The 14,526-nt window shown below is 41.7% G+C and overlaps 1 protein-coding gene across 1 annotated transcript in view; it reads left to right on the top strand.

Moving 5' to 3' along the window:
* The window catches only part of NT5DC3 (5'-nucleotidase domain containing 3), a 68,021-nt gene extending 54,641 nt beyond the window's left edge, over positions 1–13,380 (top strand). The window contains exons 10-14 of the mRNA XM_007503339.3: positions 1,098–1,179; positions 2,301–2,387; positions 5,113–5,253; positions 10,550–10,614; positions 12,610–13,380. Coding sequence (XP_007503401.1) covers positions 1,098–1,179; positions 2,301–2,387; positions 5,113–5,253; positions 10,550–10,614; positions 12,610–12,871 — 637 coding nt within the window. The 3' untranslated portion in view covers positions 12,872–13,380. The remainder of the gene's footprint in view (positions 1–1,097; positions 1,180–2,300; positions 2,388–5,112; positions 5,254–10,549; positions 10,615–12,609) is intronic.
* Positions 13,381–14,526: the final 1,146 nt, after the last annotated feature.

Below are 14,526 nucleotides of genomic sequence, written 5' to 3'. Positions count from 1 at the left end.
GAGGCTGGATTAGAACTTGGGTCTTATGGACTCTAGACTTAGTGCTCTATCCTGTAAGCCACCTAGCTGGTGCTTAATAAATGCTTGTTGGGGGAGGGTAGGTAGCTCAGTGGATTGAGAGCCAGGCCTGCAGGTCCTGAGTTCAAATCTGCCCCTGGACATGTCCTAGCTGTGTGACCTTGGGCAAGTCACTTGACCCCCATTGCCCAGCCCTTACTGTTCATTTGCCTTGGAACCAATGCATAGTATTGATTCTAAAGGAGAAGGTAAGGGTTTAAAAAAAATTCTTAGAATATAAATTTCTCAAGAGTTAGGACTATCTTGTTTTGCCTTCCTTATCTCCAGCAGTTCCACATTGAACGCAGAGAAGGCACTTCATGAATTATTGATTGTGGAGAGACCCTTTTCCAGCCTGACATTGACTCAGTTTAAACTCTTCCTGGGGAGACAGGCCCGGAGGCAGGTGGTGATGGCCATCAGAACATCTAGTGCTCTTGTTAGTTGCGCCAGCCTTGTCAGTTGCACCAGCTTTGTCAGTTGCGCCTGCCTCTGCCTGCCTTAGAGAGTGAGAACTCTCTGAGTGTTTGGGCTGCTTTGTTTTCACCTTTGTGTATGTATCCCCAGTGCCAAAGTCCTTAATAAATAGACTGTTTGATTTTTCTTTCTGTCACTGTTGGCCAGTAGGCTGACCCTCTAAAGTAGGGAGTGAGATTAGTGGAAGGAAACTTCCAAGAGAATCCATTCTGGCTCCTGGAAAGCTCTGTTTTCCTAGTGTTCCCAGAACACCTGTTCAGTCACCTCTCCTGGCGCTTTTCTGGGGAAAGATTGTTGGGCTTGAAAATCAGGAAATCTCGAGTTTAAATCCTGCCCCTGACTCCTACTAGCTGGGCAACCCTGGGCAAGTCAAGGAACACCCCGAGGCTATTTCTTCATCCGTAAAATGGGGATCATGATAGCAACTACCTCTCTGGATTTTTCGAGACTCAAATGATAGAATGTTTGTAAAATGCTTTGAAAACCTTAAAATGCTGAGTACATATATAATCACAATAACAGCAAAACCCTGTACTAACATGTCCTAATGCTTCTCTCGTTAGACCATTCCGTAAGGTGACTGAAAGAGGTGTGCTCCTTTGGGATAAAATCCACAAGCTGGAAAAAGGCCAGATTTACAAACAGGTATTATGGAGAGAACATTCTAGTTGTGTTTTTAATCGGACCTTTGTTTTCATTGGTGTGGGGAACTCTCAGATAAGGAAATTCTTTCTACTGATCCATGTGGATAACTTGTCTTCAGGGGCATTGAAACTTGAAGGGACTTGCTCATGGTCATTTAGCCGGTTTGTGTCCGAGGCAAGGACTTGAACCCAGGTCTTGAGAGTCTAAGGCTGGTTCTTTGTCCACTCTCTACCACATTGTTTCTTTTCCTTCCTTCATGATGTTTGATTTTAGGGTTGGCAGATAATGATATATTTTATACTATTAATTATATCGACTCAATTATATTATCACACAAATATCTAATATATCACATTATTATATAAATATAATTATATTATTAAATATTTCATTGATATATATTAATGATATAAAACATCCTTAGAGGGCATCTAGGTGGCACAATGAATAGAATGCCTGAACTTCCTGAGTTCAAATCCAGCCTCAGACACTGAGTGACCCTAGGCAAGTCACTTCACCCTATTGGTCTCAGTTTAAGTGACTTCACTTTATTGACCTCAGTTTCCTCATATGTAAGATGAGCTGGAGAAGGAAATGACAAATAACTCCAGTATCTTTGCCAAGAAAATCCCAAATAGGGTCATGAAGAGTCAGATATAACAGAACATTTCTGAACAATAACAAAGAAGTCTTAATGTGATGGTGAAGTTCAGGGTTTAATACACATATTTTGTCTACAATGTGGGACAGTAATATAAAAAAACTAATTTTGGGGTCATAGGACCCTTGACCCTGTGTGGTCTTTTGGGCTGGATCCAGACTTTTGATTTTATCATCATGGGGAACTCTTGGACTTAGAACTTTCTTCCCTGATGCAGATCTCTGACCATTAGTCATGGAGGATTAGAGCGCCCACTTGGAGCACCCACAGATGAAGTGACATGATCCAGTGTCCCCCTGCCAGAATGTGGCAGAGGCTTAGGATCTGAACACTTTCTGAAGGTCTCGCCAGCCCATTGTCCATCATGCTACATGGCTCATCTCTATGTTGCCTTGTGAAGCTGTGAATAAATGTGTCAGCACTCCTCCCATGCGATAACAGGTATTTTCTCTTGTTACAGGGCAATTTATATGAATTTTTGAAGCTTACTGGATGGAGGGGTTCCAAAGTGTTGTATTTTGGAGATCACATATATAGCGATCTGGCTGTAAGTATTTCCTTCCCACCATCCTGCTGGAGTCAGTGGATGTTTCCAGTTAATGAAAAGGGAATCAATGTACAGTACTTTTGGTGTCAGTAGAAGACTAGGGACCATTCCCATCTGTTAAGGAATTTCTGTCTTTTTTCAAGACTGTTTAGTCCATTAATCAACAGACTAAACAATTTAATGTGTCAGGCACTGGAGATACAGAGTCAAGTCAGTAAGCATTCATTAAGTGCCCACTGTGAGGTGCTGCAGTGGCTAGACCAGTGGGTTTGGAGCCTGGAGATCTTAAATTCAAATCTAGCCTCAAATCCTTGTATGATGCTGGATCAATCACTTATAACTGTTTGCCTCAGTTTCCTCATCTGTAAAATGAGCTGGAGAAGGAATGGCAGACCACTCCTGTGCCAAGAAAACCCCAAATCAGAGTCAGATGCAGCTAAAAACAACTGAACGACAACAACAAAGACATAGATAGCTTTAAATGTGGGAAGCTGTTTCTTTCCTAGGGGACTGAAACAACTTCAGCATCAAAAATTATGTGCTGCCTTGTGCTAATCACTGGGGATATGAGAAGAGGCAGAGATAGTCCTTGCCCTCCTGGAGCTTATTTTCAAAGAGACAGGTCCATGAAGAAATATAGGTTAACTCAGCCCTAGATGGAAGATCACATTGGAGGGGAAGGCACGTGGACCAGCACACCACAAATTCTCATTTTTATGGAATGCATTTGAACCTGCGTTTGGCATGGGTAGGTCTGAGAGTTCAAGGATGCTGTGTGTTCTACAGCTACGTGATTCCCTTCCCAAGCCTCCTCCCCACAGAACATCTTCTTATTTTGTGAAGTTTTCACTTTTGTTTTCCCATAAGGAGACCTTATAAGGTCATATGCTTATAGATCCAGGACTGGGAAGGATCTTGAGAGCCACTGAATCCATTCCCACTCCTAGTTTGCAGTTGGAGAAACTAAGGCACTGAGAGATTAAGTGAGTTGTCCATAGTGCCTGGGGTGGCATTTGAACTAGGTGTTTCTAATTCCCAGTCAATCCTTTATCCACCCCAACCTTTTTTTGTGCTTTTGGTGTGGCCTGGGTGGTAGTTATGGGCTATTTCCTTGGGCCATCTGCTGGGTCTCAGACTTACAGAAAAAAAGACTTTTCTGATCATACCATAATGTCTTTTTAAAAAAATCCTTCCCTTTCATCTTAGAATGAATCTTATGTATTGGTTCCAAGGCAGAAGAGTAGTAAGGGCTAAGTAATGGAGGTTAAATGACTTGCCCAGGGTCACACAGCTGGGAAGTGTCTGAGGCCAGCCTGGATCCCAGGACCTCTGTTCTCTAGGCTTGGTGCTCTGTCCACTGCCTGGCTATCCCCACCGTACTGTCTTATTCTCCACTTATCTCACAGAAGCCACCAGTGAGTACAGGCTGCACTTGGCTACACCCACTGAGCAGTTTTCCATTATCCCTTGAATTGTGATGCCATTTCTCATAAGGGCTTGATGTTCCATGCTAGAGCAATGTGTGTCTAAAGAGGAGGATTTTTGCAACAACCAGCAATTTGGGGTGATTGAAAGCTCTTTGTTACCTCCACAGCCCAGACAATCCAGGCTCATCTTTCCCTGCTTCTCGGGACTGACCCAGTTTAATATTCATCCACGGCTCCTGTCTGAGATCTCAGATCCCGATATTTCTTAGCTCTGGGACTATGGACGGTGCCTCAGTTTACTCCTGTGTAAAGCAGGGCTAGTAATGCTTGGAGTTACCCCACTGAGAAGGGTTTGTGAGAGTCAAATGAAACAGTGTACAGAAAACATTTTGTAAACCTTTAAACTATGTAGAAACATTTCCAAACATCAGCTGTGCTAGGATCATTTTTATTCACTGATTTGTACTCTATAATGTTTGACTATTGGCAAAAGTCAAGGTTCACAAGGGATCAGAATTTGTCACCATTGTTGTTGTTCAGTTCCTTTTCAGTAATTTCTGATTCTCCGGACCCCTTTGGGAATTCTTGGCAAAGAGACTGGAGGGGCTTACTATTTCCTTCTTCAGGAAATTAATTTACAGATGAAAAAACTGAGGCAAACAGGGCTAAATGTCTTATCTGGGGTCACATCGCTAGGAAGTGTCTGAGGCTGGATTTGAATTCATAATAATACATTCTCAAGGGTCCTGAATGTGTTGCCATTGAAGATCCTAAAAAAAAAAAAAAGAGAGGCTGTAGAGGGCAAACAGTTTTAAATTTGAAGTCCTGAGATTTGGGTTCAATTTTAGACTCTGCCACTTAATAGTTGTGACATTAGTCCAACCCCCTCATTTTGATAGGTGAAGAAACTGAGGCTCACAGGGGTGGAGTGAATTTCTAGGTCACACAGAGAAGCAACTGATTTCTGGGATCTTTATCAAAACTTAAGTTTATCAGTTACTTTGTTGTTATTATTTAAATATAAGCACAAATTGTTCCTTCTTATTGCTCATTGTACTCTTCTCTAGACCACAGCCTTCTGGGATCTCAGCAGCCAAGCATTTGCCCTGATTCCCAGACTGAACTTTTTCATGGGTTTGAGATAGTTAAAGCCTTGGGATGGAATGTTATTAATTTAATGCAATTCATTCATCCAGCTTGGTTAATAACTAACTGTGACAAATAAGAAACCATTGAACAAACGCTGATTGTAGCAGAAGGAGGTAATGGAGCTTAAGACTAATGTTGGTGCTTGGCAGGATTTGACCCTGAAACATGGCTGGCGGACTGGAGCCATTATTCCAGAGCTGAGATCCGAGATCAAGATTATGAACACTGAGCAGTACATTCAAACCATGACCTGGCTGCAGACTCTGACTGGATTATTGGAACAGATGCAGGTTTGGGAGATTTCTTTCCCTCCCTCTTCTCTTTCCCCTTCCCTCTTCTCTGTCCCTTTCTTTCTCCCTCTTCTCCTTTCATCCCCTTTCCCTTCCCTCCATCTACCTTATCTCCTCCTATCTCTTCTGTACTTCTCTCCTCTCCCCTCCAATCCCCTTTCCTCTTTTCTCCTCTCTTCCCCATCTCCTTCCCCTTCCTCTTTCTTCTCTCTTTCCTTTCCCTCCTCTCTTCTCCTTTCCTTAAATCTGGAGGGATTGCAGTAGCCCAAGTCATTGCAGGCATTTCTTGTTTAATCATGGTTAGGTTCTATAAACTTTAGATCAACTCCAGGGACTACAGATAAATCATTTGAGAGGGTGGTTTTTTTTTAAAGGCTTTCCCCCTCTATGAAAGGGCCTCTAAAAAGCCTAGTTTAGCTCAGTCAGGCCATTTCTTTGCTGTAGCCTCCTGGCTACCTTCTCATTTTCGAAAATGTGTAGATTAGACTCAAGGGTTTTTTAGGTCCCTTCAAACTCTAACCATGTCCAATTCTCCTTCAGGCTTCTGGATGGTGGCAGGATGAGACTCTGGCTTTTCCTTGCCTGGGTTTCTCATTCATACTTTTTAATAGCTAACCCGGCCTCAAAAGTGATATCAACAATCAAAATTTATAGATATTCCAAGGTGCCATGTCCTTGGCGAAGACTTCCCTGATTTCATCTCTGAAAACAAAACAACAAAAAACTTAACCACTAGAATCAGCTATTCACTACCTTCTGTATTTTATTTTTACTTTTAAATTGCCCAATATGACCATGAGGATTTATTAGTCCACTGTTAGGCATTTATTAATTTATTCAGATACTGTGCTGGGGGAGCTGAGACTTGACCCCATGTCTTCTGACTCTTAATTCTCTCCCCCATGTTGGTCTAGGGTGTGGTATCATAGAAGGAGCCCAGGAGATGGAGTCAGAGGTCCTAGGCTCAGATCCAAACTCTGCAATGTGACTTTGGCCAAGTCACCTCTCTCAGGCTATCCATTTATTTACAAAATGAGAACATTGAACTAGGAGCCTTTTAAGGTCCCTTCTGGCTCCCCCAAAATGATCATATCATTTGTGTTTCTTTCACCCTTTTAGAGCCTTTAAAATTGTATTTAGTATTTAAATGGTATTTAATATACATTTAAATATAACTTAATTTATAGAATACATTTACTATGACAAATAATATAAATTAATAACAATTTAAAATATTAATAATTATAATGTCCATATTATATTTAACATTTAATGTGAATTGAAACCTGTCAGTTTTCCCCTCATGGAAGGCTCCCCAGTGAGAGGGGCAAAGCTGGCATTTTGTGTTTCTCCTCTGTGAAGTTTTGGGTTCCCACATGAAGCCTCCCTTCTTTTCCCTCTCTTCTTCCTCTTTTTGGTCTGGTTCGAGCATGACAATCTTAATTTGATCCTGATCTCAGGGTGAGGGGTAAAGAATAGCTGCTCTCTCTTAGCCAACCAGGTGCCCTCTTCTTAGGATTTTTAATTCCCAACTTCCCAGATAACTTTTAAAAAAGAAGGCAGGCACCTGGCTGGCACCTTTGCCATGCAGTAGCAGGTAAACAGTGAGCAGAATGCCCTGGAAACCCCAGAGAGGGGGCCTGGCACATATTCCCCCTTCAGTCGCCTTCAGTTTTGTCTTTTGGCTAAACTGGTTTTGGGTCTTCTCTCACGTGGACTTTTGTCTCAGTTTTCTCATTTTTCTTTCATGGGATTTCCTAGGCACTCTTGATATCTTTGTAAAATGTGTTTAACCCTTTTTTAAAAGACTATAAACGTGTGCATGTGTGCGCGCGCACTAGTTTTTGAGCATCCCAAATATAAGCAGCCCTTTTGTGCCCTTGGCTTGCCTAGGGAGCTGGATAACATAGTGCTGGACACAATTCTTAACCTTCTCTGTGTCACGGACGCCTGGGCACTGTGATAAAGCTTATGGAACTCTTCAGGATAATACTTCTAAATGTGTGAAATAAAACACTTAAGATTGTAGAGTCACTAAAGGAGAGTGGATTTGAAGATGCATTTTTTTTCACCTTCATCCAAGTTCACGAACCCCTTGAAATCTCTTTAGGGTTTCTGTGGGAAAACTGGGTTATGTGACTACCAATTCTTTGATCTTCATAGTCCCAGCTGGTGTGGTGGGATTAACTGGTGTGGCAGGGGTTAACTGAAACCTCCCCGATTCGACCAGCTTCCTGGCCCAAGACAATATAGATTTGAATTTTTAGCAAGAACAGAGACTCATTTGAAGCCAACTCTAATGAATAAGATGCATGATCAAGCTGGGTAACCCACACTTTTTTTTTGGCAAGGGGAAGGGTAGTTAAAAAATCAACCAAATGAGGCTGTGTATATATAAAATAATGGACTTAGTTTTTTCATATGTTTTATAAACTGATGAAAGGTGGTCTGAAAAAGGAATTCCAGGCACTTTGGACTCTTCAACGACCAGCTTTGTGTTGGTATAAATCCTGGCCCATTTTGTTTAAAAAAACCAATCTCATTACTTTATAGTGAGGCTTGAATATCTGGAGTTCAGTTGCTGAGTGAGTGTTTATTAAGTACCTACTATGTGCCAGGCACCGGAGATCCAGAGACAAAAATAAAGAGGACCTGCCCTCTAGGAGCTTACATTCAAGTGGGGGAAAGCATTCCTGCACAGACTAGTAAATACAAACTATATGTAGAAAACCATCTCAGGTTTTGGAGATGGGGAGAGTGTGTGAGTAGGGGCAGCAGGTGTGGGGTGGTGATGACTGGGGATCAGGAAAGACCTAACTGGGGAAGCGGTATTTGGGCAGATTTTGGTTTTGAACAGATGATGACTAGGAGTAGAGTGGATGACCTCAGTTATGATAGTAGAAGGCAGCTTCAAGCTGGCATCCTGGAGAGGCCATTCAGCTGTTTAGTGTTTGACTTAAGTTTCTAAAATCATGCGTCTCCTTTCCCCTCCCTACCCCTTGCCCAACCAGGAGAGAGAGGGGAGAAGCCACCTGTTGCTGGCTATCCTCTGTCTCTGGCTTTGATTACTGCATTTATACCTTTGGGAATTTGGGCCTCTGAGTGAGGCTGGCTGGGTTAGCCTTGGGGTTGGCATTCTCTCTTGGTCTGATGGGCATTAGAGAGCAGCTATGATCTGCTGAGTGAGTTCACATCTGCTTTTTCCTTTGAGTGATCCAATTTTTTGTATTTGTTTTTGAATGGTACATTTTAAAGAGAGATGACTTGAGTGAAGAATGGAAAATCAGAAGAAGGTTTATTTTAGATCAGGACTCTGATCTTAGTAGATTCCCAGGGGCATCTGGTTATAGGGAAAGAGCATTGGAACCAGGGGACCTGCATTTGAGGCCAGGCTCTATCCGAACTAGCTGTGGGATCTTGGGCAAGTTGGCTTGTTCAGTGTGGGTTGGACTCTTGGCTGTGCTCCTTAGTACCTGTGCCACCTTTGGCTAAGCTTAGATAGACACGTTTTAGTTTCCTCATCTGTTGAATAAGGAGATTGGAAAATATGTAAAGTTCCTTCCAATTTTAAATCTGTGGGCTTTAAAATCAATATTCAGTAACTAAGTATTATATTTAAAAAGTTTTAGTAATTATAAATAGGACAAAAGAACTGCCTGAATTTAGCCTGGTTGCAGGTCCAAAAAGGAAAGAGGGAGGAGTTACTGCCACTTAAATAAAACTATGCAAAATATGGGGATGTAGGAAAAGGGAATTTTGGGAAATACTAAGGGACTTGTGGGGGATGACGTCCAAAGGCTCCATTTATACAAAATCCTAAAGTCTTATGACCTCTTGGTGCCTCTGGTTCCCCAACTGTAAAATGAAGGGGTTGGTCTGGTTAATCTGTAAAGTCTCTTGCAACTCTAAATCCAAAGGGAGGAAATGGGAAGATCTGGAAGTTGTGCTAAATAAAAATAAAAATGGGGACTGTTATTCTGTGGAAAAAGATCCCTATGGACTGCATATTGATTTTAGTTTTAAAATGTAATATTATTTATATTTTGTTTTACTTTGTAATATGATTATAATTTATAAATATTTTATAATTAAAATCACAATTCTGCGAAAATACAATTATAAACCTCTCCCAATTGCATCTTTTAAAAAAAAACCCTTACCTTCTGTCTTAGAACCAATGCTCTGTAATGGTTCCAAGGCATAAATGTGGTAAGGGATAGGCAATTGGGGCTAAGTAACTTGCCCAGGGCCACACAGGTAGGAAGTATTTGAGGCCAGATTTGAATCCAGGACCTACCATCTCTAGGCCTGGCTCTTAACTCACTGAGCCACCTAGCTGCGTTCTCAATTATGCCTTATTCTGATTTGGATCACTCTCCAGGCTCCCTCTGCTCTGGAGAGAAGGACTCACTTTCTAAAGTTATAGGAAAGGAGAAGAGAGTGGTGGTGACAGTGATGGGAGTGGGCTGATAGGGTCCACTTTAATTGGCTTTGATCTCCTGGAATCAGGAAGCTAAGCCATCTGTTGCAAACATGGTTGCTTATTGGAAGAGGGGAAGGGAAGATGGGGAATAGATGAAGTGGGAAATTAAAGATGCCTTTGACAATAATAAATATGATAAACATGAGTTTCTTTAGTTCTTCAAAAGATCCATAGGATCATAGATTTAAATTGGAGGAGGATCCCTTGAAGATCATTTAATACAACCCTTTATTTTACAGAGAAGGATCCCAGGGGACCCAGTGCCATAGGATGAGAGTAGATAATGGAGCCTCTGACCTTAGTATCCTGGGCAAAGCTAAGATTATAAGCTTTGAAGAAGGGCCCTGTTCCCTTTTCCTTATTCACTTGGGCCTGCTGTACCACTGGTGGGGGCCAGTGTTCCTCAATTTGTTTTTTCATTTTAAGAGATGGTTTTATCACTTGTGAAAGCCAAAATAAAATGTACCACTTGGTGACCACCCTTCTGGTGGTGAATTTCTGTGCCTTTAGCCAGGCTTGTCCTTGCACAGTCACATTCCATCGCCTGCGGTGCAAATGTTTCCCTCTTGGGGGACTAAAGGCCAGACCTTGTGTCTTTGAGATCCCAGGACTGCTTCCGTGCCATAATAAGGCATCCATGGAGGACTCCAGTGGCAGAAGTGTAAGTTATGATACTGTGATGATGACTTAGGAACTGCACTGGAAAGTAAGACCTGTGAGGGAAAGGTGATTTCCAGGTCTCTCCATTTCCTTTTTACTTTAATTACTGAAGAGCAAGAATGCCCTCCCTTACCTTCTGTTCTCCTTTTTCAGATTCACAGAGATGATGAGTCTCAGGTGATTTTGCAAGAGTGGAAAAAGGAAAGAAAGGAGATGAGGTAAGGTTTGTATCTTGTAAATGTTTAAGTGCAGCCTCTGTCTCTGTCTCTCTCATCACCTGTCTTTTCAAAAGCCAGTGGAAGTGTTTCTCCTTCCTGAAGGGGGACTTTGTTGTAAGCAGAGATGAAAACAAAGTTTTATTGATTTTTAATGACTGCCACTTTTCAAGGACTCTACTCAAAGCTATTGAAATTCTTCCCTGGTAACAACAAAGAAGTTAAACAAAACAAATAATGCATGGAGCATGTCTGAAATGTATACTTCATTTCACACCTGTAGTCTGTCACCTCTCTGATGAAAAGAGGGAGGCATGCTTCGTTTTCATTCCTTTGAGGTCTTTCAGGATTTCTTTCCTTTGAGTTTTTATGACTATTGTGTGGTTATTCTTATTCTGATCATTTCATTCTGTACCAGTTAATCTAAGTTTGCCCAAGTTTCTCAGAATTCTCTCCCTCCCTCCCTGTCCTTCCTTCCTCCCTGTCCTTCCTTCGTTCCTTCCTTCCTTCGTTCCTTCTGTCGTTCGTTCATTCGTTCCTTCCTTCCTTCGTTCCTTCCTTCCTTCGTTCCTTCCTTCCTTCGTTCCTTCTTTCGTTCGTTCGTTCGTTCGTTCGTTCGTTCCTTCCTTCCTTCCTTCCTTCCTTCCTCCCTCCCTCCTTCCCTCCCTCCCTTCCTCCCTTCCTCCCTCCCTTCCTCCTTGTCTTTCGTTCGTTCGTTCTTCCCTTCGTTCGTTCCTCCCTTCGTTCCTCCCTTCGTTCGTTCCTCCCTTCGTTCCTCCCTTCGTTCGTTCCTCCCTTCGTTCCTCCCTTCCTTCCTTCCTTCCTCCCTTCCTTCCTTCCTTCCTTCCTTCCTTCCTTCCTTCCTTCCTTCCTTCCTTCCTTCCTTCCTTCCTTCCTTCCTTCCTTCCTTCCGACTTGATGGCCTATTCATTGTCCCGCCTAGCTGTCCCCAAATAGATAATTGAATGGGAATTACCTTTTTTTTAAACCCTTACCTTATTGGTTCCAAGGCAGAAGAATGGTAAGGGCTAGACAATGGGGGTTAAGTGACTTGCCCAGGGTGACGCAGCCAGGAATTGTCTGAGGTCAAATTTGCACCCAGAAACTCCCATCTTTAGGTCTGGCTCTTAATTCACTGAATTATCCAGCTGTGTATGGAAATTACTTCTGAAAAATTATTGTATAAGCTGTTTTCTTTATGAAAACTTAATGTTCATTTGGGAATTTATTCTTTTAAAACTTTTCTGCCAAAGGGCTATAAAACTTTGCATACCCCTTGATACGGTAATGCCAGTACTGGGTCTGTATCTCAAAGAGATAATAAAAAAGGGGAAAAGACTTGTACAAAAATATTTATAGCAGTTCTTTTTGTCATGGCAAAGAATTAGAAATTGAGGGGATGTCCATCCATTGGGGAATGGATATACAAATTGTGGTATGTGCTGGCGATGGAATACTATTGTGCTACACACACACACACACACACACATACACACATACACACACACACACACACATATCAGCAAGATGATTTCAGAAAAAGCTGGAAAGATCTGCAGGAACTGGGGCAGGTTGAAATGAGCAGAACCAGGAGAGTCTTCTGCACAATAACAGTGATATTGAACGGGGATTATCTGTGAAAACTTGGTTCTTCTCCACAGTGCACTGGTCTGGGACAATCCTAAAAGACTTATGACATGATGCCATCCCTGTCTGTTGGGGTCCTCTTCCACATCAGTGTGTCTTTGGCCTTATTTTGGGGTTTTGGTTATGTCTGATTTTGCTCTTACAATGACTTATGTGGAAGTGAGTTTTATATGACAATAAAAAAGGAAAAACAATAAATGAAATTGATTGCAAAGTGGAAAAAAACCTCATCTAATAAAATTAGATACTTTTGATTGATAGTTTCCTTGTAAAAAAACAACTTTTTTTTTCTTTTCTGCTCAATCTTGATTTTAACATTCTCCTTTCCCCTTACCCTCTTTATTTTTATAGAGAAATGACCAAGAATTTCTTCAACTCCCAGTTTGGAAGCCTGTTTCGCACCGACCAGAACCCTACCTACTTCCTGCGGCGCTTGTCTCGATTTGCTGATATCTACATGGCGTCTCTGAGCTGTCTCCTGAGCTACGACCTCAGCCACACGTTCTATCCCAGGAGGACCCCCCTGCAGCACGAACTCCCAGCCTGGTCCGATCGGCCCCCAGCAGGGAACTTCCGCATCCCTGTTGCCCAAGGGGTCGCCCAGGCCAAGTAACCCAACAGACCACTGGCAGACATTGAGGCATTAATACCAAGAAGGGTGTAAACTTCGCTTTTTAAGCAAACATCAATGTTGTATTTTGCTATTTATATGGTTTTATCTGGTGAATAAATTTCCTTGTGTTGTTGATAGGACAGAATTCAGAATGAACTGGTCTAACCCTCTTCGGATCTTTGTCTCCTGCTGATGATAATGGGAATCATGGACACCCGGGGGAGGGAAAATAGATCCCGTACGTTTCTGTTGGCCGAAAGTGAGCTTCATATTGAAAGCCCGTTTTTTCAGCCTTTCAGTTTACAAAGGTCTTGGAGCGAACATGAATTTTTCTGGGACGGATAATTCCCTCTTTGTACTGATTCTAGAATGTTGTACTTGGCCAAGTTTTGATAGTCTTGAAACGGCTGTGTTTCTTGATCATTTATTCATTCAACAGCTCTCTATTGGTTTCCTGAGATGTGTAAGATATTATGGGAAATAAAGAGACGCTACCTCTTTGTCCTTGATTTCACAAAGGCTATAAATAGGAGGCAGCATGTCAGAGTGGGAAGAACAGAAGATTTGGGTTTGGATTTTACTTCTGGTACTTATTAGCTGGGAAAATTGCTTAAGGGCTTTGAACCTCACTTTTCTTAACCATAAAATGGGGATAGTAATCCTTATAGCAATCTTTACCCACAGAGCTGGGAAGTTCTGGTTTCATGAACCATCAGGGACACATAGTTGCTTTGTGAACTGGGTAAGTTTTTACTTAACAGTTCATTGCCCATAGACAGCTCTCTTCTTTTAAAAAAATTATTTAATTAATTAATTTAGAATATTTTCCCATGGTTACATGATTCATGTTCTTTCCCTCCCCTTCTCCCTTCCCACTCCCAGAGCCAATGAGCAATTCCACTGGGTTTTACATGTATCATTGTTCAAAACCTATTTCTATTTGCAATGGAGTGATCATTTAAAGTCAACACCCCCTATTGTATCCCCATTGAACCACGTGGGACAACTCTCTTAGACTATGACTATTAAAAGTAGCAGAGAAGACAACCATGGGCTGTGTTAGAGGGAATTTTCTAAACCACTGGAATCACAAGTCTGATTTTTCTTCCCCATCTTAATCCCTGTTGTTCCTAAACCCTAGAATTGTTGAGAGGCTTAAACGTGGTAATATTTAGTGTCCCCAAAAGTCTTTAAGAGCCTAAAACTTCATTAAGTCTTTTGGGATAACCCATGTTCATAAAAAACTTTGCAAACATTAACTCACTATGTAAATGCCAGCTTTTGCTGTAATCGTAATTATCATTTAGCCACGTCTCATGCTTGCGCTGGACTGCCAGGGAAAAAGGTAGGTCAAAAGCTAGAGGTCATTTCCTCAAATTTTTGGTTTTGAAATTTATTTTTTGGTTTTTCTTTTTCATTGTGGATTTACCCTGAATCTTGGGTGTTCTCAACATTTCAAAGAATGGGAAACTGTGCTCCTGGGAGGACTTAACTTCCTCACCCTCCATTATTTTCATTCAGTCATCTTTACTCTGGACAGAACCAAGAGTAGGGTGAATGATGGGTAAGAGTCTAAGCCTATCCAATCAGAAAGATTTTTTTTTTCTGACTAATACAGAGAGAAAAGTGTTTTGGGTAAATGATCTTCCCAGGCT

This window comes from Monodelphis domestica, chromosome 5 (genome assembly GCF_027887165.1).
Source record: "Monodelphis domestica isolate mMonDom1 chromosome 5, mMonDom1.pri, whole genome shotgun sequence".
Taxonomy (NCBI): domain Eukaryota; kingdom Metazoa; phylum Chordata; class Mammalia; order Didelphimorphia; family Didelphidae; genus Monodelphis; species Monodelphis domestica.
The sequence above is the reverse complement of the archived record's forward strand: the minus strand, read 5'-3'. Positions and strand labels throughout refer to the sequence as shown.